This window comes from Prionailurus viverrinus, chromosome D4 (genome assembly GCF_022837055.1).
Source record: "Prionailurus viverrinus isolate Anna chromosome D4, UM_Priviv_1.0, whole genome shotgun sequence".
Taxonomy (NCBI): domain Eukaryota; kingdom Metazoa; phylum Chordata; class Mammalia; order Carnivora; family Felidae; genus Prionailurus; species Prionailurus viverrinus.
Window position 1 is genome coordinate 90,527,782 of NC_062573.1, and position 23,886 is coordinate 90,551,667.

The 23,886-nt window shown below is 59.4% G+C and overlaps 1 protein-coding gene across 6 annotated transcripts in view; it reads left to right on the plus strand.

Annotated features, from left to right (window-relative positions):
* NTNG2 (netrin G2) overlaps nt 1–23,640 on the plus strand; it is a 67,437-nt gene extending 43,797 nt beyond the window's left edge. For 3 of the 6 annotated variants that reach the window (XM_047831040.1, XM_047831041.1, XM_047831043.1), the window contains 8 exons: nt 9,470–9,642; nt 12,651–12,677; nt 13,563–13,700; nt 18,426–18,527; nt 19,426–19,494; nt 20,007–20,174; nt 21,927–22,061; nt 22,675–23,640. In XM_047831040.1, the coding sequence (XP_047686996.1) occupies nt 9,470–9,642; nt 12,651–12,677; nt 13,563–13,700; nt 18,426–18,527; nt 19,426–19,494; nt 20,007–20,174; nt 21,927–22,061; nt 22,675–22,910 (1,048 nt within the window). In that variant the 3' untranslated portion in view covers nt 22,911–23,640. Of the gene's footprint in view, nt 1–9,469; nt 9,643–12,650; nt 12,678–13,562; nt 13,701–16,920; nt 17,984–18,425; nt 18,528–19,425; nt 19,495–20,006; nt 20,175–21,926; nt 22,062–22,674 lie in introns of those variants that run through there. The other 3 variants (XM_047831042.1, XM_047831044.1, XM_047831046.1) reach the window with 3 other exon arrangements.
* The last annotated feature ends 246 nt before the right edge of the window (nt 23,641–23,886 follow it).

Below are 23,886 nucleotides of genomic sequence, written 5' to 3' on the forward strand. Positions count from 1 at the left end.
TATTCATTGTTCACCTGAAATTCAAATTTAACCAAGCACCCTGTATTTTTATTTGCCAGTTCTGGCTCTTCAGGGAAGTGGCTCCGAGATGACCGTGTGTACGTCCCCCGGTGGGGACCCCCAGGCCTGGACGACAGGCAGGCTGATTTGGGAGTTGCTGGCCATGGACAGGTTCTGGGGGAGGATGTCGACAGCACAGATGAGGGGGCCTGTCTCAGGCTGGGCACTGGGGGCTGCCAGGTAAGGCCAGTCCGGCCCATCCTCGGTGGCCCACACTCCCACCTCTGTGACCTGCCGGCCGTCAGCAAAAGGCAGCAGTTGACGTCTGCGCAGGGCTGGCTCTGTGCCCGACCCCGTGCTGGTGCTCACCATGTAACAGCAAACTGACGCCCGGAGGGGAGACTGACACCCCGAGGCCGGTCACCTGCCACCATTCGCTGCTCCAGCCGCGACGGCGGTCAACTGAGTAGCTGCTCCGTGCCGATGCCGCGCGGGGTCTCATTCATTCATTCAACAGATACCGAGAGGCCCCTGCGTGCCAGGCACTGTGTTAGGCACTTGCGAACAGCCAGAGAGCCGGGTTGAAAATCTAAGATGTAATTCAACCCTTCCAGTTTGCAGAGGAGAGGGCTGAGTCCCAGAGAAATGACTTGCTCAAGGTCACCCAGCAAATTAGGAGCAGAGCCTGGGCGAGAGTCTGGGCTGCTGACTCAGCACCTCTCCTTCTATCCCTCTCCCTCTGTTCCTCTCTCTCCCTCCCTGTCCTCCCTCCCCCCCCCCCTCTCTCTGTGTGTGTCTCTCTCTCCATCTCCCACTCTCTCTTGGAGCCACTCCTGTGCTAGAGAATTCAAGCCTGGGATTCTGAGATGGGGCTGGGGTGGGGAGGGGTAGCGGGTCCTGGGGGGCAGGGACCATCGCTGGCCGGTGGCGGGCCCCGTGGGGCTGGCCGGCCTCACACTGTCCCTCTGTTCATTATTAAATAATGCTTCCTGATGGATGAGCTGGAAAGTGCTGCGTAGCGGGGTCAGGTGGCTCAGGTGATGGTTTTCTGGTAAGATTGATGGTTCTCAAAGGTCACATTCAAAAAGCAATTCCTTGGGAAAATTGATCCCGGGGATGCAGGGGAAACATTGGGGCTGGAGGTGCCGCCGGGCGTCTGGACCACCCACCCAGGTCTGGACACGGGCACACGCTGGGAGGGCAGGTGGGAAAGGGGCTGCTTTCTTCCGTGGCTGTTTCCTGGGCCAAGGCCTGGCCCCAGAATTGCCAAGGCTGTGGGGGGGAGGGGGGTGCAGGGAGGATCTGCCTCGCGCCCCCTCCCCCGGCCTTCACCATCCCCGTGCTATCAGCAGGAGGCAAGCTCCGAGAGCCTCGAGGTGGGAGAGAGGCCATGAGGTTCTACCTCGGGCACCTGACAGCCCTGAGTTCAAATCCCGCCTATCCCCCCAAGATGCCTGGGGTGCGTTACGCCTGACCTACCAGAATCTTGCCTCCTTGCCTGGGGCATGGGGAGAGCGTGCCTTCTGGGTTTTCCCAAGGATTCGGTTAACAATGCATGTCGCCCAGCACCTGTCCATGTATGAGTGCTCAATAAATTATTGATATATGCTTGCTTGTTTTTTTTTTTTATTTCATCTCCCAAGGGCTTTCTGAAATAGCGAAGAGAAATCCCAGAAGGACAGCAGCCTGAGGGAGGGCAGGAAGGGACGTGCCTGTGTTTGGGGGACCGTGGGTGGGATGAACTAACTTCTCTGGGCCCAGGTGTGTCTGACAGCCGGCACTGGGAGACCCTTCAGGCCACTGCCACCCGCCTGCTTGAGGCCCTTCCTAAAGTGGGGCTCGCCAGCTGTGTGACCTTGGGCAACTTGCTTACCTTCTCTGTGCCTCATTTCCTTACCTGTAAAAAGGTGAGAGTAATATACGCTTCGTAACGCTCTTGTGAAGACGGCAATTCATTCATGGGAAGCTCTCAAGTTCCCAGGCTTCAGCCACTTAGGCAACCCCTTCACTATTTTCCCATATCCCAACTATCATTCATTCGTTCATTCATTGGTTCATTCATTCATTGGTTCATTCATTCATTCATTCAACAGCTTCCTGAGATATAATTTCCATACCACCCACAACACCCATTTAAAGGATGTAATCCAATGGCTTTAATCTACTCACAGATACATGCAACCATCCCCACAGTCAAGCTCCAAAACATTTGGGTCACCAGGGGCGCCTCGGTTAAGCGACCGACTCTTGATTTCCGCTCGGCTCATGATCTTACGGTTCATGAGCTCTAGCCCCACATCAAGCTCTATGCTGACAGCATGGAGTCTGCTTGGGATTCTCTCTCTGTCCCTCCCCCGCTCGCTCGCTCTCTCTCTCTCTCTCTCTCTCTCTCTCAAAATTAATAAAGTTGAAAAGTTAAAAAAAAATCTTTATCACCTTCAAAAGAATCCCTGCTCCCCTCCCCCCCAGCCACTGGCAACAATGAATCTCCTTTCTATCTCTACGGATTTGCCTAATGGGAACATCTCCGTGTAAATGGAATCACACAACATTTGTCCTTTCGTGTCTGGCTTATTTTGCTCAGCATAATGTCTTCAAGGTCCATCCCTCTTGGGGCAGGTTGTCAGGATGCATTCCCTTTTATGGCCCAATGATACTCCGTTGTCTGTGTTCTGTTTTCCTGTTGATCGGCACTCGGGTTGTTTCTACCTGCGGCTGCTGGGACTAAATGCAGCTATGACCGTTCCTGAGCGCATTTTTGTGTGGACACGTTCTCGTATACTTCGGGGTGGCATCGCTGGGTCACGGGGAGTTGCTGGAGGAGTCTGTGGTCTTGGGGAGACCCGCCAGACCACTTCCCAAGGCACGCCTACCATTTTCCATGCCCACCAGCAGCGGGTGAGGGTTTCAGTTTCCCCACAGCCTTGCCCTCACTTGTTAGGTTCTGTGATTTTGGTGTTAGCCACCCTAAGATGCACAGAGAGGGGTAACTCACAGTAGTAATTTTGATTTGTGTTCGCCTGCTGGTTAGTGACGCCGAGCCTCTTGTCATGCGCTTGTTGGCCATTGGTGTATCTTTCCTGCGGACATGTTTACGCAGATCCTTTCCCCATTTGAAAAATTGGGCTATTTGTCTTTTATTACTGAGGTGGAGGGGTTCGTTATGTACCCTAGATAGAAGTCTCTTATAGGAGAAATAATAAAAATAATAAATGAAATAATCATTATTATATTAATATATTATTATATTGGTAGCATTTATGGTATACTAGTAATTAATATATATTATTTCATTATTATACCTAGGGATGCCTGGGTGGCTCAGTTGGTTAAGCATCTGACTTTGGCTCAGGTCATGATCTCACGGTCTTGGGTTCGAGCCCCATGTCGGACTCTGTGCTGACAGCTCGGAGCCTGGAGCCTGCTTCGGATTCTGTGTCTCCCTCTCTCTCTGCCCTTCCCCTGATCACGCTCTGTCTCTGTCTCTAAAAAATAAATAAATGTAAAAAAAATTATTAAAAAATTATACATAAAAGATATATTAAATAATATATATTATTTAATTATATATTATTTGCTATATTAATAGTATATAATATATACTATAATTAATATAATTAATTTCAATTACTGATTAAATTATTTACATTAAATGTTAAATGATTGATTTAATTAAATATTGCGAATGAGTATATTGATAATAATTATTATTATATTAATAATAATTTGCAAAATTTTTCTCCCGTTCCATGAATTGTCTTTTCACTTTCTGGACGGTGCCCTCTGACACAAGTTTTTTAATTTTGATGAAATCCAATGTATCTATTTTTTTTTCTTCTGTTACCTGTGCTTTGGGCATCATGGGTAAGAAACCACTGCTCTACCCGAAGTCAGGAAGATTTACCCGTCTGTTGCCATTTTCCTGGTTTTAGCCCTTCCATGTGGGTCTTCGATCCGTGTTGAGTTAACCCCTGTGTATGGTCTGACTTTATTCTCGTGCACGTGGATAAATAATATCCCGTATTATTTATTTACTTGCTTGATGATTGCTTTAAGTGAATACACTTTATCGCCTCACCTAGGCAGTAACATGCCTCAGATCCCCAGGTTTGACGAGTTGGCCACTTCAAAAAAAAAAACAAAAACCCACCGTGTGTTCAAAGTAAACAGCAACCATGAACCTGTTTCCTCGCTGACCCGTGCAGCTCGGTCACGTGGTCGTGCGCGCCACCACGGAGACGGTGCTGACGCTGACGCACACGGGGGCGAAGGGCCGTGCAACAGGGGCTGACGGAGCAGGGGTTGTGACCCCATCCCCCCTACCCCCCCCCCGCAGAAGTGACGCTTGGCCTTGAAACTGACCCGTCTGCCAGCCCTTGCCTTTAGGAGAAGGGGGCGGGGCCTGGCAGCGGGCGCCAGGTGGAGGGAACGGCCTGCGCCGAGGTCCAGAGGAAAGCAGGATCAGGACACCTGCTGGACAGAGACGGGGACGGGGGAGACACAGAGACACGGAGAGACGTAGAGAGAGGGAGAGAGCTCCACGCGCGCACGCACACGCACAGAGCCAGCGACACCCAGAGCTTCCCGCAAAATCAGGCAGACGAAGAAGCACCTCCACTGACTGGGCTCCGTTTCTGTGCCAGCCCTGGTGAGGCTTCCCCCCGCTCTGTGGGCTTCTCCTGGCAGCCATGCCCAGCAGGGAACTACTCTCCTTGCCGGAGGAGGCACGAGCTCATTCCAGGGCTCAGCCAGGGAGGGTGGAGAAGCCAAGACAGCTGTGGGAGAGGAGGCGCGTGGGAGGGGCCAGCACGGGACTGGGGCGGAGCTGGGGTCAGGATGCGGTCCGGAGGAGCGGGCTACGTGGCCTTGGCTTCTCCCCAGCCTGGACCCCACAGGAATGTCCAGCCCTGACACCCCAGACCCCCTGCTACCCTCGTTACCATATGCTTCTCAGCTTCAGCTGGTCTTTATGCATTCTGAACAAGCCAAGGTCAGTGTTATCACCCAAAGTTGAGGTGGTCATCGTTTCTTTATGGAGCTGATACCTAAAAATATCCCGTCCTCAGACCAGAGGCATGGAACACATTCCTGGTTCCACACAGCTGGGGTGTTCCTCTCCGGCTAGTACAGTGGGATGTTCAATAGGAATTCAGAAGGGGAAAAAAAAAATCTTCTGAGGTCAAATACACTCTGCAAACAAACTTTTGCTAGACAAAGACAGGTTTTCTTTCCTGCAGAACTTGTCAGAGCCGGTGATACGCTAATGCGGCTGTGTGGGGGGTGGGGGGGGTGGGAGAAGGGTGTTGGCATTAGGGAAACGTATGTGCTGACCAGTAAGCTTAAGCACAGGACCTCTCTTTGCCAGGGACTGTCTCTGGGGTCTAGCGTCCCCAGGAGGAAGAGTCACCCATGCCAACAGGTGCCTGCCCATGTCCCTGTGCCTTTCTGGGAGCAGAGCCCATGGTGGGCCCACGGTGTGTACTCGGCTGTGGTTTGGAGCTCCGGAGAAAGAGCGAACAGGCTTCTTCAGGCTGCGTGTGTTCAGCTCTGAGCTGCAGTAGAATCTCGACAGGGTCAGGGCCCAGGCTGTGCGGGGGAGCAGGAGTTGAAAGAATATAAGCTTGGGGCACCCGGGTGGCTCAGCCGGTTGTGTCCAACTCCTGACTTCAGCTCAGGTCATGATCCCAGGGTCTCGAGCTCGAGCCCTGAGTCGGGCTCTGTGCTGACGGCTAAGAGCCTGGAGCCTGCTTCCGATTCTGCGTCTCCCTCTCTCTCTGCCCCTCCCCTGCTCACACTCTGTCTCTCTCAAGAATAAACATTAAAAATAAATAAATAAATAAATAAATAAATAAATAAATAAATAAATAAATAAATTAAATAAAATAAAAGAATACAGCCTTCAGACCTGCTAACACCAGGGACAGCGCCTTTGTCTGCATCAGAATTCTTTTTTTTTTTTTAATGTTTATTTATTTTTGAGAGAGAAAGAGAGACAGAACCCAAGGAGGGGAGAGGCAGAGAGGGAGGGAGACACAGAATCCGAAACAGGCTCCAGGCTCTGAGCTGTCAGCACAGAGCCCGACGCGGGGCTCGAACTCACAAACTGTGAGATCGTGAGCTGAGCCGACAGACCCACTCAGGCGCTCCTGTCCTTGGACCCGAGACTTGAGTCACAAACAACGGGAGGTAGGGGACTGGGAACAGGGTTTCCCAAACAGCCCCCCTGAGACCTGAAGGACCCACTTCTCCCCCAGAGGAAGGGCCTGTGTGAGCTCAGCAACCAGCCCCTCCCCACCCCTGACTGCCCGGTTTAAACTAACGTTTGTCATCTGCTTATAGATGTAATACCTGCTCACGATAGTGTAGAAAACATGCCAAGTGACAGAGAAGAAAATAGAAACCATTCATCATCCCATCCCCTCCCGACCTGGGACAACCACAGTGATGCCCAGGTGCCCTTTCTGTCGGTGGTTTGGGTGTGGATAGATGTACTTTGAGTGTAACCGGAGGCTGCGTGTGTCAGTCCTCCTGGGCCGCCGTAACCGAACCCCACAGACTGGCTGGGTTACACAACGGACACTCGCTTTCCGGACAGTTTTGGAGGCTCGAGGCCCATGATTCGGGCGCAGGCAGGGTTGATTTCTGGTGAGGCCCCACTTCCTGGCTCAGACGACCGACTGCTCAGGTGTCCTCACTCGGTGGGGAGAGAGCTCTGGTGTCCTTCCTCCCTGGAGGCCCCCAGGGCCCCACCCTTATGACCTCATTTAACCTTAATTACTCCCTCAAGGCCCCGTGTCCACACATGGTCGCACGAATGGCTAGGCCTTCAACATGTGGATTTAGGGGACACAGTCAGCTTATAACTCTTCTCACGTACAGCTCAGTAACCTGCTTGTTTCCGACCCACGTCCTACCCCATATTCGCCTGTGGGACTCTGGAGTTGAGTATCTCTGAGTTCCAGTCGCAGGCATATCTTTGGGCAGCCTGTGACTCTGGGCGAGATACTTAACCTCTCTGGGCCTCCTTTTCCTGGTCCGTAAAATGAAGGTGACAGTGGGGCCAACTCCCATGGTCATTAAAGCCTTGGATGAGATGCGGTCTGGCCCACGGTACGTGCTCTGTGAGCGTGGTCTTTTCATTTGTATTAGGAACATTCCCCACGGTTTGAAATAGCCTTTAATGACACATGTAATATAACATTGTATTAATAGCATCTCCTCTTTGTCTCGCAAACTCTTGATCCGCCTTCAGGCCTCAGCTTAAAACCCTTCTTCCTGGAAGCCCGTCCTCTTCCCCCAAGACGAAGTTAGGACCCCCTCCCACCATGATACCCCCTCCTGGGTATGATGCTTGGGCCCCGATAACCATTGCCATTAATTAAAGATTTGCACGATTACCGTTGTTAAATTCATCGACTTTGGGTTTTAGAGCAGTTTTAGGCTTACGGAAAATTGAGCCTGTGGTGGAGAGAGTTCCAAATACCCCCTGTCTCCCTGTACACAGCAACCCCCCCCCATACACCATGTGCAACAGCTTTTTTTTGTTACATGTGTTGCATTTGTTACAGCGGATGAGCAGTGGTGCCTTGTTATTATTATTAACCAGAGCCGCAGGTTTACATCAGGGCTCAGTCTCAGTGTCATTATCAGCACTGTGGGTTTGGACAAATGCCCAGTGTCCTGCATCCACCATGACAGTGCCACACAGAACGGCTTCACTGCCCTGAAATTCCCCCCTCCCCCATCACTGATGTGTCAATCATTGCCCTCCTAGACTCTATACTCCACCGGGGCAGGGACCCCACCTGCTTTGTTGACCATTCCGTTCTCTGTTCCCAGCCCAGAGCCTGGCACGTAACAGGGACCCTATATATACATATGTTATTTTGCACATTTTAATAAAAACAGGATTCTGCTACACGCAGCATTCTGCAATTTGCTTTTTACACGCATTGACAATACTCCTTGGAAATCTTCCCGTATCAGAATCTAGAGCACTCTTGCTTCCTTTGTGTCACGCAGGATTTGCAGCATGCATGCGAAACTAACACCGCCATATACCTGTCACCCAGCGTTGGCAGTTAGCAACTCGTGGCCTCTCTGGTTTCATCGGTGTCTCCGGCCACATGCCTGCTTTCCGTGCTATTCCGAAGCAAATCCCAGACACCAGATAATTTCATCTGTAAAGACTTCGGCTTGTGTCTCGAAAAGATAAGGACTTTACAGAACTAGAACCCCAACACCATGGCCGCGCCTAATCAACGTTAATTTCAGATCGTCAGATACAGTCTTCAAATTCCCAGCTGTCTCGTGAACAGACATAGTATTTGCTTGTTTGAGTTTAGAGGTTGTTTGAACCAAGATTCAGATGAGGTCCTTGCCCTGCCTTCGGTTGATGACTTTGAGGCCTCTCTTGGTCTAGGTCCCCCCCCCCCCATCAAGTTTTGCCGCTTGTAGTTCATCCGGTAAAGAACCTGGCTCGTCACTTCCGGAGTCCCCTCTGTCCAGATTTGGCTGACTGCGTCCCGCTGGTGTTCCTTAGTGTGTTTCTCTGTCCTTGGTAGTTGCTGCAAATTCATAGCCGGCTTGATCAGCTGGCTTGATCAGATTCGAGCTCCGTTTGTTTGGCTGAGATCGCTTTCGGGGTCCCGTGTGTCCTTCCCTTGGGAAGCCTCGTCCCGCCGGCCGTCTCTTGTGAGGTTGCGGGCTGCGGACGCTCAGAGCCCAGAGCCCAGAGCCCAGAGCCGTGCATGGAGTGAGGGCTGCTCCACGGTGGCCTTCTAGTCCTGCTTTCTTCTCCCGTTGCTAGCTGGGATGCTTCTATAAAAAGAAACATCCCCTCATCCCACATTTGGTTACCCAGAGGTACAGTTTACACAGGACAGACAGGACATGCCTGACTCCCTCCCTTTATTTACCGGATTTCAGAATAATGAGTTGCCTATAAATATTTGAATGAACGAATGAATAATACATGTGTGGATGAACCGACCGGGGGTTGGGGAGCGGGGGTTCTCTCCATCTGCCCTCAAGGGCGTGGGCGGAGGCGGGGAGCAGGGGTGCAGCCCGGGGCCGGGGGGGGGGGGGGGGGGGGGGGGAACCTGGCCTGCGTGGGGAGGGCTGGTGAGCGGCTCTTGCCACCCGCCAACCTGCCTCTGTCACGAGCAAAGATGATGAGGATACAGCGTCTGGGTCAAGGTCGCCGCGTGAGCCTGCCCTGAGATGCAGGAAGGCCCTGCAAACACCATCAGCGAGGGGAGCGGACCGGGTGGGGGGGGGGGGGGGGGCAGCTCTGTCCATCCCGGGAAGGGACTGAAAGGCTGTGCTCCCTGCCGAGCAGGGCGGGGGGGGCGGATTTTGCGGTCCTGAAGGAGGGTGCTAGCCTCCTGGCCGCGCTCTCCTTTCCCCGGGGCCCTGCCCGCCTGCCCCCGACGTGCACTGACCTCTCTGGCCCTCCGTGTCCCCCCAGGTGCAAGTGCAACCTGCACGCCAGCCTGTGCTCCGTGCGCGAGGGCAGCCTGCAGTGTGAGTGTGAACACAACACCACGGGCCCCGACTGCGGCAAGTGCAAGAGGAACTTCCGCACGCGGTCCTGGCGCGCCGGCTCCTACCTGCCGCTGCCCCACGGCTCTCCCAACGCGTGTACGTAAGGGTCGAGCGGCCACAGCGCCCCCCAGCGGTGCCCCCCACCCGCCCCCAGCCGGCGAGGCTGTGGCCCCTCCCGCCCTTCAACCTGGGGGGGGCCGTGGGTCGCGCACGCACACGTGAGCACACGTGCGCACAGACACGCGAGCGTGCCTGCACGTACACTCGCGCCCCCCGCGTCTTCCGCGTTTGCCAGCGTCAGGCCTTGTAAGACCCGCCTGCCTCCTGCAGGAACCGAACCCCCCCCCCCGCCCCCCCCCCCGCCCCCCCCCCCCCCCCCCCCCGGCCTTCTGGGCCCAGCCAGAGTGAAACCCCAGCTGAGCGGCTCGTCCTTCCCCTTCTGGGCCCTGCGGGCTGGGGAGAAGGCACCACAGGGTGTCAGGAGGAGGGTGGTGGAGGCCCCTCCCTCCCTCCTGGCCGTGATTTTCAGCACCGCCCCTCATACCCGGCGTCGTGGGGCGTGTACAACCCGCCACACGGGCACCACACGCTGCGTGGTCACCACGACCCTCAGATTCGCTCCTGGAAGCGGGTCTCCTATTAGCCCATTCTCCAGGGCGGTCCTCTGAGGCCCTGGCCTGAGATCCCCTCAGCCTTCCCGGCCTTCGCTCTCTGCACAGTCCTCTCCTCCGGGCTCAGCCTCCCGGGCCGGGAACGTGTTCCTTGGGGCGTGCCCATCCGTGCCTACATCGTGAGCACCCGTCGGGGCACCCCACTCACCAGGGACCCCCAGCATAGTCCATGGCTGTTTTCATGACATGACGAATCCCAGGGAGCCCCCGAGCTGCGGTAGAGACGCTGCACCAGGCACAAACGCACAGCTTCTCGCTCAGCTCTCACGGCTGCCCCGAGGGCGGGATTATTATTACCCCCCGTTCTCTAGATGAGCAGACTTGAGGCCCAGCAGCCTTAGTCCAGCAGCAAGCTGTGTGCCAGCCACTGGGCGTCCTGCCCCGGGGCCACCCGCCCACCTGCCTGCCCGGGCGCCCCCGCAGGAGCCCCTCCATTGGTGCCCTCCCTCCGCCAACGTGAAAGATTTATGTGACTTTAGGCTGATCAAAGCTGGAGGCCTCACAGCGAGGCCATGACAGGCATGTCGTGCCTGTGCTGGGCGACAGGCCTTTGAAGGTCTGACTTGCCAGGCACTCACAGCACTCTGGGCCTTCAAAGGCGCCCAGAGCTCTGGGCGCTGACAGCCGCCCCACCCGGCTCCCTCCCCACCAGGTGCCCGACCCATCTCTTTGTTGGAACCGGTTCTTGAGGCCTTTCTTTAGTGGCTGTCACCTCCCTCTCTGACTGGCAGTCTGCCTCCCTATATCTGTCCTGCTGGCCTCCCCATCCCTGCTCTCTGCCCCACCTCCTCTCCATCCTCCACCTGGAAGGATGTGCCGGAGTCTCCTGACGAGGCACTGACAGTCTCACAGACCTGCTCAGACCTGCAGGCCACCTGCTCTGTCCAGCCAGCAACGGGCACGTGCGCACACACACACACACACACACACACACACACACACACGCCAGGCTTTGCCTCTGGACCCTCTCCCCTCCATCCTGCAGGGGCAGGTGAAGCCCCTTGATTTTGGGGAGCTCCTGGAGCTGTTCCCCGCTTCCCCAGAGTCCCACCCCACCCCTGGGGAAAGAGGGGTTTCTTCTGGAATACCCAGGAGCAGAGATGAGGCTGGAGATTCTAGTATCCTCAGCCTAACGCTGTCCCCGCCCCTGGGACCCCCACCTTCTCTAGGACAACGAGAAGAAAACAGCCGCCAAGACACAGACAGAAACAAGTCACTCCCAGGCTAATTTTGCCCTCACCACCCCCCCCCAACGTCTGCATCTCAGTAAATGGCACCAGCACCCAGGGAGCCAAGCTGAAAGTCTGGGGGGGTCACCCCTGACTCTGGACCTTCCCCTCCACCACCACCAGCTCTGGCTCCCCATCTCCTCCCTTGCTGCTGCAATAGTGGCCCTCCCCTCAGGGGCCCTCCAGTCCCCTCCCCTCTGCAAGCAAAGGGCGCTCCTCACCAGGGTGCCCCCCTCCCCTCATCACACCTCACCCCCAGGCCCTCAGAATAGAATCCTAGCCCAGCCCGCACGCCCCCCTACAAGGCCCTCTGAGATCAGGGGTCCCCTGATCTGTCCCTGGCTGTCCTGCAGGGCTCACTGGGGGTGGGGGGGGTCATACCCCACTCCCCACACCACAGCCTCCCCCCTGGAGGGCCTCCCAGGGTTCCAAGGGGCACCCTTGCCCCTGTTCTTTCTTCCGGAACACCTGGTCGGGGGTGGGCGGGGGGAAGCCTGACATCAGCTCCTTCCCTCCAGTGCTGATGATTCTTACCATGGTATCTCCAGACTCCCCGGTCAGACCATGACCTACACCTCCATCACCCCGCCCCCCCCGGGGCGTGGACACGCACGGACAGAAGGGCCTCTGCCACTCACAGCCCTGTGGCCTCAGACAGGCTGTTTCACCCGGAGCCCCGTTTCCTGATCCGTGGAATCAGGCCCATCCCAAAGCCCTGTGGGGTTGTGTGGGGACTAAAAGGCCCCCACGGGGGCCGCGCTGGGCACGTGCCTGGCGCATAGCAAGCATTCAGCACATAGCAGCTGCTACGATTATTTTTCAATGAGTCATTCGGCCACGTCCACATGTCCCCAGACGGGAACCCATGCGGTGCTTTCTCCCTGGTGGCCTGTGCCTGGTGGCACCCCCGAAGAAAGGCCCCCACCTGCACGGCAGGACCTGAGAGTCCAAAATCAAAGAAGAGGGTGCGGGTGAAGCCCCCAGTGGAGCGTTTGACACTTACCAGCAGGCGCCCCGGGGTTAAGTCACGGCTCTGAGACTTCATTTCTGCATCTGCAAAATGGGCTAAGGCGGCCCCTCCCTCTCAGGGCTCAGGATGAAGTGGGATCATCGTCTCCAGGTTTCCTTCCCCCGGCCCCGCCATCCCCTCCTGTGCAGGGAGGAGGTGGCCAGAGGCCCGGTGACCCTCCTTCTCTCCCCGCAGGTGCCGCCGCAGGCTCTGCTGTTGGCAGTAAGTACGCTCCGAGCCCGCTGCCCTGGGGACGGCCCCTGGGGCCCGAGCCTCTTTGCGACTCCTGGCAAGAACGGGAGAGAAAAGAAGGGGCTTCCCCGGCCCGTGGCCGCCGGCCTCTCCCCACTTCTAACTGCCCCTCCCCCCCCCCCCCCCCCCCCCGTTCACTTCTCACCTCCACCTGCTCTCTCCCGTCCCCTGTGCTGTGGCCTGCAGCCAGCGCATCTCCCATTTCTTCCCTCGAGCTTCCTGGTTAGTGCTGCTTTGGAAAGGGTCCCCGCAGCCCCTGGGTGAACCGCCCCCTCCCATGTCTCCCTCTCCTGCCGGGCAAGAGTCAGGTGTGGGGGGGGGGTCCCTTGATCTTGGCCAGTGGCAGAAGTCCCCCGAGCCCCGTGAGGCTGGGACAGGTAAGCTGGGATCCAGCTCGGGCCCGAGGGGGAGGGGGGGAAGGGAGGGGGGGGGCGTGAGTGTCGTCCTCACGTCCATCATCAGGCCACCGGCTCTCAAGCCCTCACAGCACCAGGCACCAGCTACGCAGGGTCCTTCCAGGACCTCATTGAATCCTGGCACCCTCCCCCCAGGTGGGTGGCGTGTCTGCTTTTAGAGTTAGCAGGAGAGGACTGGCCGGTGTCGAGTCAGCCACTGGCACACCTCCCATCTCAGACATGCTTGAGCGGGGCCACAGCCCACCCTGGGCCGTTCCCTGTCGCAGAGAAGGTGCCAGAGGAAGCTGGGTTCTGGAGGGGATGCTGGCCCGCTCAGTGAGGCCGGAAGTTGCGTTGCCCCCACCCCCGCCAACCCCCCATCCCCGCCAACCCCCCACGCCCGCCAACCCCCCATCCCCGCCAACCTCCACCCTCTCTTCCCCTTCTCATCTCTTGCCAGGCATCGGTAGGCCCCGGAAGGACCCCATCCCCAAAGCCCCTGTGGCCACCGTGGCCATGAGAGGGGCCCCCAGCACTCTTGCCCTCTCCACATCCGCTGCGCGGGGCCCCGGGGCCCCCAGCACCCCACAGCCCACAGGTGGGTGCCCAGCTACGGCCCAGCTGTCCCGGCCTTTCCCCCACCTCTGTGATGTGCACCTGCTATAGGGGCTTGGCTCTTAGACTAGAGAACACTAGACCCTAGAGCCACGAGAGTGTGGGGCTGAGGGGCCTCCAGGCCGTCCGGGCCCATCTGTTCCTGGGCCCCAGCCAGGGGATCTGGGGCTCACTTTAGCCTGGACCCTTCTACCTCCTGCCCCCCAAAGCACAGCTGAGGAGGATCCCCGAGACCAGCATGGCCGGGAGAACGGGGTGACCGAGGAACCGGGGGAGGGGCCTAGTGACATCCAGGCCACACGAAGTGCGCCCAAAGCCTGTCTCCCAGGGGGGCTCCTGCCTCAGTGCTCTGCTCCAGGCGCCGCCACCCCCGCACCCTGTTGTGCCCCCGGCGCCTCGGCAGCCGACCCCTGGGAGTGCACAGCACAGACTGAGCCAAGAGGACGAGCTTCTCTGATCAGCGAGGCAGGAGGGCACCTCTGGGCCCGGGTTTTTAGAGTAGGGACTGCTGGGCTTTTCTGGGCGGCGGGGGGAGGGGCGGGGGGCAGGGCTAGGCCAGGGCGAGCATCCCACACCGCGTCAACCGGAGCAGCCACTCTTAGGGGTCCGCAGCGACGGACAGGCTCGGAGACACCCGCTCTCTGGTTCGAATTCCCCTCCGAAGTCGGGATTGGTGTGTATTCGAGGCCTGGGGTGCTGGAAATGTCCTGTCCCCGCCCACTGCAAATGCCAGGAGTCCGAAACGATCCATCCTTCCCGGAGGGTGCCAGGAGGACGTGGCCGAGGGAATTCTCCCTGGTCCCGGCTGGGAAGGGGAGCTCGGCAGTGAGCCCCAGCAGAGAGGAGACGGCAGGGGCGCCTCGCTCCTTGGACGGTGCCGTGACCCTTCCTTCCTCTGCGCACGGACCTGCAGAGGAAAAGTCCCCCTTGTTCTTGGGCCATCTGGCTTAGCTCCTCCGTGGGACCCAGAGGGTGACACCCCCCCACTCTTGATTTCTGCCCTTCTCCACGGGGAGGGCGGTATTTGCAGGAGGCAGGGGCTGGTCAGGAGATTCAGGAGTTACAGGGGAGCCTCCTGGCCCAGGGGTCCTCTTTGGGGTGAAGGCCGGGTCCATGCTGGGAATGCCAGGACATAAGCTGGCCGCCTGAGGCTTGTGCTTGATTTTGCAACGTCTGTGATGGGGATACGGAGCAAAATTCGCTATAGTGGGTGCTGTGTCTGCCTGCAAACAGTGGTCTGTCTGGGTGGGGACCGGACACACACACACACACACACACACACGGAGTAACCTTGAACCCATTTTCTGAGCTGCTTCGGATTTGGTGCACGCGGTTCAGGGCAAGCTGCACGGCTGGGAGGTAAAGAGAGGCTCAGATCAGGGCGGCGAGCCAGGCGAGGTGGGTGCGAATCACGAGGGTCCCCGGGACCCAGGTAGTGAGAAGGCGCACTCCTCAAACATTCAGTGGGTCGTGGTCAGCTTTGCGTGGTGACCCCAGTGAGGGCGGCAGGGCGCTTTGGGGCAGGAGGTGGCTCCAGCGTGACAGTCAGTGACCCCAGCAGCCCGTGTCTCGGAGGTCATCGCTCCTCCTAGCAGCTGAAGCCTGTGCCCTCCCTGGGCCCCATGTACGTGGACCCCCACTAATAATTACGGTCCCTCCAGTTGGCGGAGTGTGGACGTGTGGGCCCACAGTTCCAAGGGGATAGGACCGTTAGTTCCTGGTCCCACAGGTGAATGTTAAGGCTTGGGAAGAAGCAGGTGGAGTTCATGGCGCGTAAACTATACTTCAATAAAGCTGTTTGAGAAGAAAGAAAGAGGCAGCCGCTCAAGGTAATAAATAGGATTACAGAGATGCGCAGGGAGGATTCGAACTCGGGGCTCACCGACTCCAGAGGAGAGATAGCTGCCTCCACAGCCACCCAGCACCACCCCAACCCCCCCCGGCTGGAGCCACTGCCTGATTCCCAAGGAACAGAAGGGACCTCCATCTGGCCTTGGCACACGACACAGGCCGCGGTGAGACTGTTCTTCCCGCGCACCTGAGCGTGTCCCGGGGAGCCCAGCCAGGGGTCTTTCTTGCCCCCGGCTCCCAGCCCCCAGAAAGGTCCTGAGTCCCCCCACGTGCCTCCCGACAGGTGCTTCAGACTCTTTGACCGGAGTCCGGCTGGGCCCGTGACCCTCTGGCCCAGATGTGGCTCCGTCTTGCCGATGTCTAGCTGTCTGGAGGGCAGGGGCTGTGGGGCAGGAAGAGCTGCTCAGGACCACTAATCCTCGGCCGCAGAGGGTGGTGGGAGAAAGGCTCTAAAGCAAAAAGGCTCCGGGGCTGCTTTTGTTTCGGCTCTAATTAAGCCCTTGCCAATTTGGGTCCTGCAGCCTTCTCTCCTCACTGAGCCCCGTATTAATGTCAATTCGATGCCCAAAGGCTCCCAGCGCCCAGCTGGAGAGTCTCCTGCACTTTTTAGCTGGTAGATTTTCTGTCTCTCCCCACCAGCCGGCATCGTGCGTAATCCCTTTAAGAAGTGGAAAGAATCCGATTTCTCCCCTGTCCCTCTGGGTTTGTCTTTTGAAATTCAGTGCAGAGCCATGCCTTGCCTTCGCCAGCCCTGCCCGCTTCCCTCGCTTTGGGGCCGCTTAGTCTTGGGGACAGGCACGGCGACCCTGGGGGTTGACTCGCATCGCGGTCCCTGGCGAAAGTGGGCCCACGCTGTGGGCTGGGGAGGGCGGGTCAGATGGTGGAGGGGCTCCGGTCCCCGCGTTGGTGTCGGACAGGCAGCCTTCAAAGACCGTTCTGGACGCGTTTGATGACCCCTGCTCCCCTTTACAGCCATCAGCCAGGGACTTGGGCACAGAAAGGTCTGCGCCCAAATACGGGACTGGATCCCTCTCTACCCTCAGTAGGTTCGGGGACAACACAGGGAGGGCAGAAGGGTCGTATAATCAGGTGTCCCGCCGAAGAAAGGACGGCCCAAAGTGTGCAGGTTCTCGGGCTCAGCCCCGCCCCCCTCTCCTCTGGCTTCAGGCCACAGGCTGTAGTAGGTGTAGACGCTGCCTCTCCCGTAGACCTGGACCCAGTTCCACTTGGCCAGTGTAGACCGTGCTGCTTCTGCTAAGGGTCCTATGGGTGTGTGATGACTCCGGGTGCCCCCCAAATCCCCCAGCCCCACCCTGTCGCATAACTGGGCTTCTCCTTTTCTTCCCCCCAAGAGTGGATCAGGCCATCTACAGCTGCCCCCCTCGGGGAGAGCTCCCCCGGGCCCCAGATGCCCTCCAGTGCAGAAGGTATGGGGGCGGGAAAGTTCCTTAGACCGCAGGCCCCTCCCTATGTAGCAGAGTTAGCAGGTGTAGGTGCCGGGAGGCAGGTGGGGGGGGGGGGGAGGCGGGGGCGGCCCTCGGGAGGTGAGGGGAGGGGCCTCGGAGAGCCATCTGCTCACACCCCAGCGTTCACCTTCTTAGAGGGATCCAGTGTGATGCAACCCCTGTTAATCCTACACTCCCCCCATGGGCTTCGGGGCTAAGTGGGGACTCTGCCCTGACCACGGGAATCCTGCCCTGCCACTGTCAGCTACAGGACCCCCCAGGGCAGGGAGGGGAGTTCGGAGAGGGTCAGGCCCTCCTGCAGGAATGGGGTGGCGGCCTCAGACCCAGGGGCTGACTACCGGTGGATGAAGGAAGAGAGCGCATCTCAGGTGGCGGCGGGACCAGCCGGGGCAAAGGCTTGGCGGTGGGATCCCGCCAATGGGGCAGGGGGCGCCGTCGATGGTGTGGATACCAAGCCCAGAGCCTCAGTGTCCCACAGCAGGGGGAGGAGACACGCACAGGCTCGTTTGTAGCCTCGATGGACGTTCACTTGAAGCACACGGGGGCCCTGCCCGACCCTCCCAAGTCGGGAGGCCGTTCCCAGCCCAGCTCACCTGCTCCCTGGACGTTAGGTCTGAAAGCCTGTCTGGACAGCAACCCGGGCCCCTCCAGGAGCCGTGAGCGGGGCTCTGAGCGCCCTCTGCTGGCAGGCAGTTCTGGAGCTAGAGCCGCAACCAGTGAGGGTCCCTCCCTGGTGATGGGGCCTCTTGAGCCCTCGCTACCCTGCCCCGGACGGGACCGACGAGGGCACCGCAGACTCCCAGAGGGAAGCGGAGCCGACTTTGCTGCCGGGATAGTGTGCTCACTCACAAAGATGGGGCTGGGCCCCAGGGAGTTGTGATGTGGAAGGCAGGTGCTGTCTGGGTTCATGGCTCGATACACCTGCAGGCAGGGGTGGGGTCCGTGGATAGGAAAGGACTCGCTGTGCCTGGAGCGGGGGGTGGGGATTGCTTCAGAAAGGGAGATGCCAGAGCCTCGTATGCCAGGTGCACACTCTGGGTTTGATGCCCGCGGGAGTTTGGAGAGGAGAGGAGAGAGCTAAGCGATATTCGCAGTCAGAAAATCATTCAGCGTCAGCAAAGCACTTAGCATGCTGTCGGGGGATGCCGGGGCTAGAGAAGTAATTTGGGAGAATTAATCCAGCCGAGTGTGTAAGTGGTCTCCGAAGGGGCACCGGAGGCAGAGGGCTGCCTCTGCGTGGCTCCCGGATGTGCTGTGCCCCCTCAGATCTGAGCAGGTGAACGTGCCCAGGGCCCCGTGGGACCCTCCGTTGCGCTTTCCCTGGGCTCGGACAGCCTGCCCTCGGCAGCTGGACCGTGGCGACGAAAGAGCGTGTTTCTCGTCTCTCCAAGTTGTGGGCACCTTTGCTGCTGCCCCCGCCCCTGCCCCGGCCTCCAGACCTTTCCAGCTCAAGCCCAAATCTGCTGAAGTGGTGCCCATTGAAGAATTCCAAGGTAAGAGGATGGCCCCGGGCTGGATTCAGCCACCTCTCCCCCAACCTGCACTGGAAAACGGTGATACAAGACGGAGGACCCATGGCTGGCTCCGAAACCCCTCCCGGAGTAGCTGGGTCAAGGTGAAACCGAGCCTCTCTTCCCTCAGTCCTCCCTCCCCAAGGGAGCTGGGAGCAGGTATGAGTCAGAAGCACAGTGGGCAGGCACAGGGCAGGCACCGGAGCTTCCAGAAATAGCCTGTCCTGGCTCCCCTGGGAGGTGTAGCCCAGGGGCCCGTCTTGGTCGAAGCAAGAGCTGGAACACAGGGGTCACCGGTGCCACTCCTTGAGACGCTTGGGAGATGGCTCACCTTCTCATTACTCCCGGGGGGACAGGCGGAGGGGGCAGGTCCAGGAGGCCAAAGGTGTGGCAGGCCCACCGCCTCCTCCTGGGCACAGCTCTGAGGCTCGCTTCCCCAAGGTCTCCCATGCCCTTGACCACCAAGACCTCGTCAGTTCCTTCCTCTCCCATCACGAAAGGGAGGTTCGGTCCTCCAGAGATGCACAGATGGTGTTTCAGGAGGGCGGCCAGCGTCTTGCCCGTTCAAGGGCAGTCACACTGGCTTTCCTGTTCGAGGGGGTGCTGAGCCCCTTAGGAGGGACACCAAGGGATAGCTGCCTTCTTGGGACGGGGAGCCAATTCCCATGCCTTCGGGATGCCTTGCCCGGCAGTCTTGGGACTCGCCCAGTCCCTGGAGCAGGGGGAGGACTGGGAGAAACAGCAGGATGGCACAGAGGTGGCTGTCCTCGGTGTGGGTGGGACCGTGTACCTGCAGTAAGAGTCCAAAGCCAGGCCAAGACTATCAGGGGGGCGGAAAGAGACGCCCGGGGCACATACCCTAAGATGTACCCATTCTCAGGGGGCTGTGCGAGAGGAGGCCCTCTGATGCCAATCACGTTTGCAGAACAGCTCAGGCTAATAATAAAAGGTCCGGCAGGTGGGCGTTTTCCGTCCAGTGATCTTCCAAAGCAGCATGTGGAGGAAGCTCCTGGCCCATTCCATCTCGCCCCGGAACCCATGCACGCATCTTCCCTTTGCCGAGTCACCCGGGGGGTTGCCGCGCTGAGCGCCGCGCCCCCAGGCACTGTCCTTCCTGCGCTCACGCTGGCTGCGCGACCCACCCTCCCTGCATGAATCATTCCCAGTCGCCCAGGCATCACACGGGCATCCTTCCGAGCCGCTGGCCCTCCCTGAATCCCTGCCCCCCCGGGGCCAGGTGGGAACGCGTGGGCTGGGCGAACACACCTCCTGTCTCCTCCCGCGTTGGGACAGGGAAGCGTTGGCGGCCCGCGGCACCTTCCTGCTCCCTGCATGCCCCGGGCTGGTCTGTCCTCGCCCCGTGCCTCAGTTTCCCCCAATACACGGTGCAGGGGGTGGCAGGAAGGCCCGGTCTCCCTTGGCCCACTGACCCGTGGTGTTTCTCACGCTCGGCCGGCCCAGACTGTGAGTGTTACGGCCACTCCAACCGCTGCAGCTACATCGACTTCCTGAACGTGGTGACGTGTGTCAGCTGCAAACACAACACGCGAGGCCAGCACTGCCAGCACTGCCGTCTGGGCTACTATCGCAATGGCTCTGCCGAGCTGGACGACGAGAACGTGTGCATCGGTGAGCCGCTCGGGCCGGGCCGCGGGGCGCGGCGTGGGTGCTGCTGGTGGGGAGGGGCAGGCCGGGCGGGGTCCCGAGACCCCTGTGTCCGAATCCCCCGGGAAGGTGGGGGGGGGGGGGGCCCACGTCAGCTGGGCGTCTCCAAAGACAGAAGGCTCCAGAATCCGCTCTATGAGGAACCTCCCACAGGCACTGGAATTGCAGAACCACTAGTTACAAAGACTGGTTCTAGAGCTTGCTATGGGCCTCAGTTTCCCTGCTTGTAAAACGGAGAAGTAGATTAGATCAAAGGGTTTTTTTTTATTATTAAGTCCATTTATTTGGAGAGAGAGAGAGAGTCCCAAGCAGGCTCTGCACCATCAGGGCAGAGCCCGATGCAGGGCTCGAACTCACAAACCTGTGAGATCATGACCTGAGCCCAAAATCAAGAGTCAGACGCTTAACCCACTGAGCCACCCAGGAGCCTCCAGATCAAAGGTTTTCAACCCATTTTTCGTGGCTGAAGCTTTTCTTCCAACGAAGTCCTTCTGGTGCTTTTATTTTTTTTGTAATTTTTTAAATGTTTTTATTTATTTTTGAGACAGAGAGAGACAGAGCATGAGCAGGAGAGGGGGAGACACAGAATCTGTGTCTCCAGGCTCTGAGGCTGTCAGCACAGAGTCTGACGCGGGGCTCGGACTCACAGGCCGTGAGATCATGACCTGAGCTGAAGTCGGACGCTTAACCGACTGCGCCACCCAGGCGCCCCCCAGTGCTTCATAAGCAGAGGCCCAGCTTGTAAGACCCAGGGGGCACTCCATCTGCTCTCTTCACACTCTGCTCCAGGACTGGTTTGGCGGTAGAGAAGCAATCTGTGGGGGCCCTGGGCCCGGGCACAGGCAGGCCATCCCAAAAGGCCAGACCCAAGGCCCCAGCCAGCGCCCAGCAGCCTGGAAGGGCTGCCCACCACCCCTGCCTCTGTCTCCACTGGAGGCAGGTGCTCGGTCCTCGGGTGCCCAGCCCCCTTGGCATCCCGCTGCCCATCCTCCGCCCACCGGGTCAGCTCTGGCTTCACAGAGGAGGGGCTGCCCGCAGGGCTGGAGCGGTCAGTCTGAATTATGGCATTGGCCTTCAGATAATTCCATCGACTCTAAAGTGACCCAAATGGAATCGTGCTGCCGATGGCACACTGGCCAGCTGTAGGGACAGGGTGGGGCTTCCCGATCCTAGTCGAGGCATTCCCTGCCTCCCGGATACATTCCTCTCTCCTTGCCTCTCTCTGCCTCCTCTGCTTCAAGGATTCCCAGAGTGGGGACCTTTGCCCCCTCCCACAGAGCAGAGGCCCGCCAAGCAACCAACAGGGAAGGGGCTGAGGGAGGCTGGAGGCCTCCTCCCACCCTGTGTGCTCCGTGCTCCCCCAGTAGCCCCTCGACCCGGATGCCCTGCCCTGATGAGGCTCCTCCCACCTGTCATGGATCTTAAAGCCCTTTGGATCTGGGAAGGTTCGGCGCTCCCTCCAGTTACACAGAGGCCCAGAGAGGGGTTGGGGCTGCCCCCGGGGCCAGGGGGAGGGAGTGGCTAATGGATGCTACCGCCTTCCCTCGAGATCTGGCCCGTCGGGCAGCCGTGGGCGCACGTGGACACGGTGTGGGGTGCATCACCGGGGAAGGGCCGGGCGCAGGCTGGAGGGATGCGGGGCCGGGCGGGGTGGGGGTCGGTGCGGAGGACGCCCACAGCTCGCCCTGACCGCACGCCGTGCCCGTGTCCGTCCAGAGTGTAACTGCAACCAGATCGGCTCCCTGCACGACCGGTGCAACGAGACCGGCTTCTGCGAGTGCCGCGAGGGCGCAGCGGGACCCAAGTGCGACGACTGCCTCCCGACGCACTATTGGCGCCAGGGCTGCTACCGTGAGTGTGCGCCCGGCGGGCGGGGCTTGCGGTCGGGGGGCGGGGCCACGGGCGTCGGGGCGGGGCTTGGGCTGGGGGCGGGGCGGGGCCCGGGGCGGAGGCCGAGGCCTGAGGCGACCGGGGAATGGAGCCGGTGCCAGGTGGGAACCGGGAGGCGGCCGATCTGGGGGCCGGTTGAGCGGGGAGTCGGAGGCAGAGGCGGAGTTGGCGGTTGGTGGGATTTGGCTGACGAGGACGGGTTTGCGGAGCGGGAGGGTGGGAAGCTGTCCGAGCAAGCGGTGGCCTGGCGAGACCGAAAGGACAGTGGGCTCTAAGCCTGGGAAGGATGATGGAAGGGCGCTCCTGGCACAGGGAAAGGCAGGTGCAAAGCTCTGGAGGAGAGAGAGCAGGTGCGTCGCAAGGCCAGTAGGCGGGGAGAGCCGAGGGCAGTGGCGGGAAGGAGACGGGGGCCAGCTCTCGCCACCGTCACCATCCACGCTGGGGCGTTTCTCACCAAGGGCGCCCTGGGCCTCCAACACCCCCCCCCCGGCCCGTCCCAGTCGCAGAAGCTCCACCGAGGGGGGCGGGGGTGGACCGGGCCACCGCCCGCGTTAACCGCCCCTCCGCCCTGCAGCCAACGTGTGTGACGATGACCAGCTGCTCTGCCAGAACGGCGGCACCTGCCTGCAGAACCAGCGCTGCGCCTGCCCGCGCGGCTACACCGGCGTGCGCTGCGAGCAGCCCCGCTGCGACCCCGCCGCGGAGGACGGCGGCCTGGACTGCGACCGCGCGCCCGGGACCGCCCCGCGCCCCGCCACCCTGCTCGGCTGCCTGCTGCTGCTGGGGCTGGCCGCCCGCCTGGGCTGCTGAGCCCGGCCCGGAGGGGACCCTGCGCCCGGGGGGCGGCCCTGGGGGGCTCGAGGGCCCCGGGGGCCGGCGCCCGAGGCCGGGCGGCGAGAAGGGTGCGGCCCGAGCTGCTCCCAGGTGCTACACAGCAGAGCCCTCCCGCCTGCTCCCGCCGCGGTCAGTGGCACCTGCCCCCGGCCCGGCACTGCCCTCCGCCGCCGCAGGGGGCGCTGTGGGGGCTCTGGCCCCAGCCGCCTGCGATTTGGGTCTTAGGTTTTCTTTTGTATCACCCGCCGCCCCCCACCCTTTTTTCTTTTTTTTTTTTTTTTTTTTTTTTTTGGCTGGTGGTGAGACAGCGGGTGGGGAGAAATTCTCACCTCAACACCTCCAGGTCTGCCTCCCAACACACACACACGCGCACACACACACACACACACACACATATGCGACTGTTGCAGACACCCCCTGCGCCTGTCCCTGGCTTACCATAGGCCAGCGGACCCCGAACTCCTGTTGCCTACAACTCTTCTTTCTTTGTTTTCCTTTGCAACCCACCAGACTCCGTGAGGCCTGGTGACCAAGGAACTCACCGTCTGGGGGAGGGAGTTAGGAAGGAGGGTTGGGAAGGCTGGAAACTTGGTTTTGTAGAGAACTATTTTTGTTTGTATTCACCGGCCCCTCTCAGGAGGACACGAGCCGGAACAGGTGGTTGATGGTGTATAATCCGCCAGAGTAAAGAGTCTGCTCACTGCTGCCTCCGGGAGCTGTTTTCTTTCTGTGTTCGTGTCTGCTCAGCAGGGTTCCGAGTTTAAAGAGGAGCCCAAAATAGCCGTGGCGAAACTCTTCCCCCAGCTTCCGGGCCCTTCCGTGAATGACAACGGTCAGCCCTGCTCCCTGTGGGTGTGGATAGCGGAGCTCCATTGGCCAGGAGCGACCCACGTGTTAGGGGCTCCCCCAGATGGTTGTCTTCCTCCTTTCCCTTAAAAAAAGAAAAAGGCCA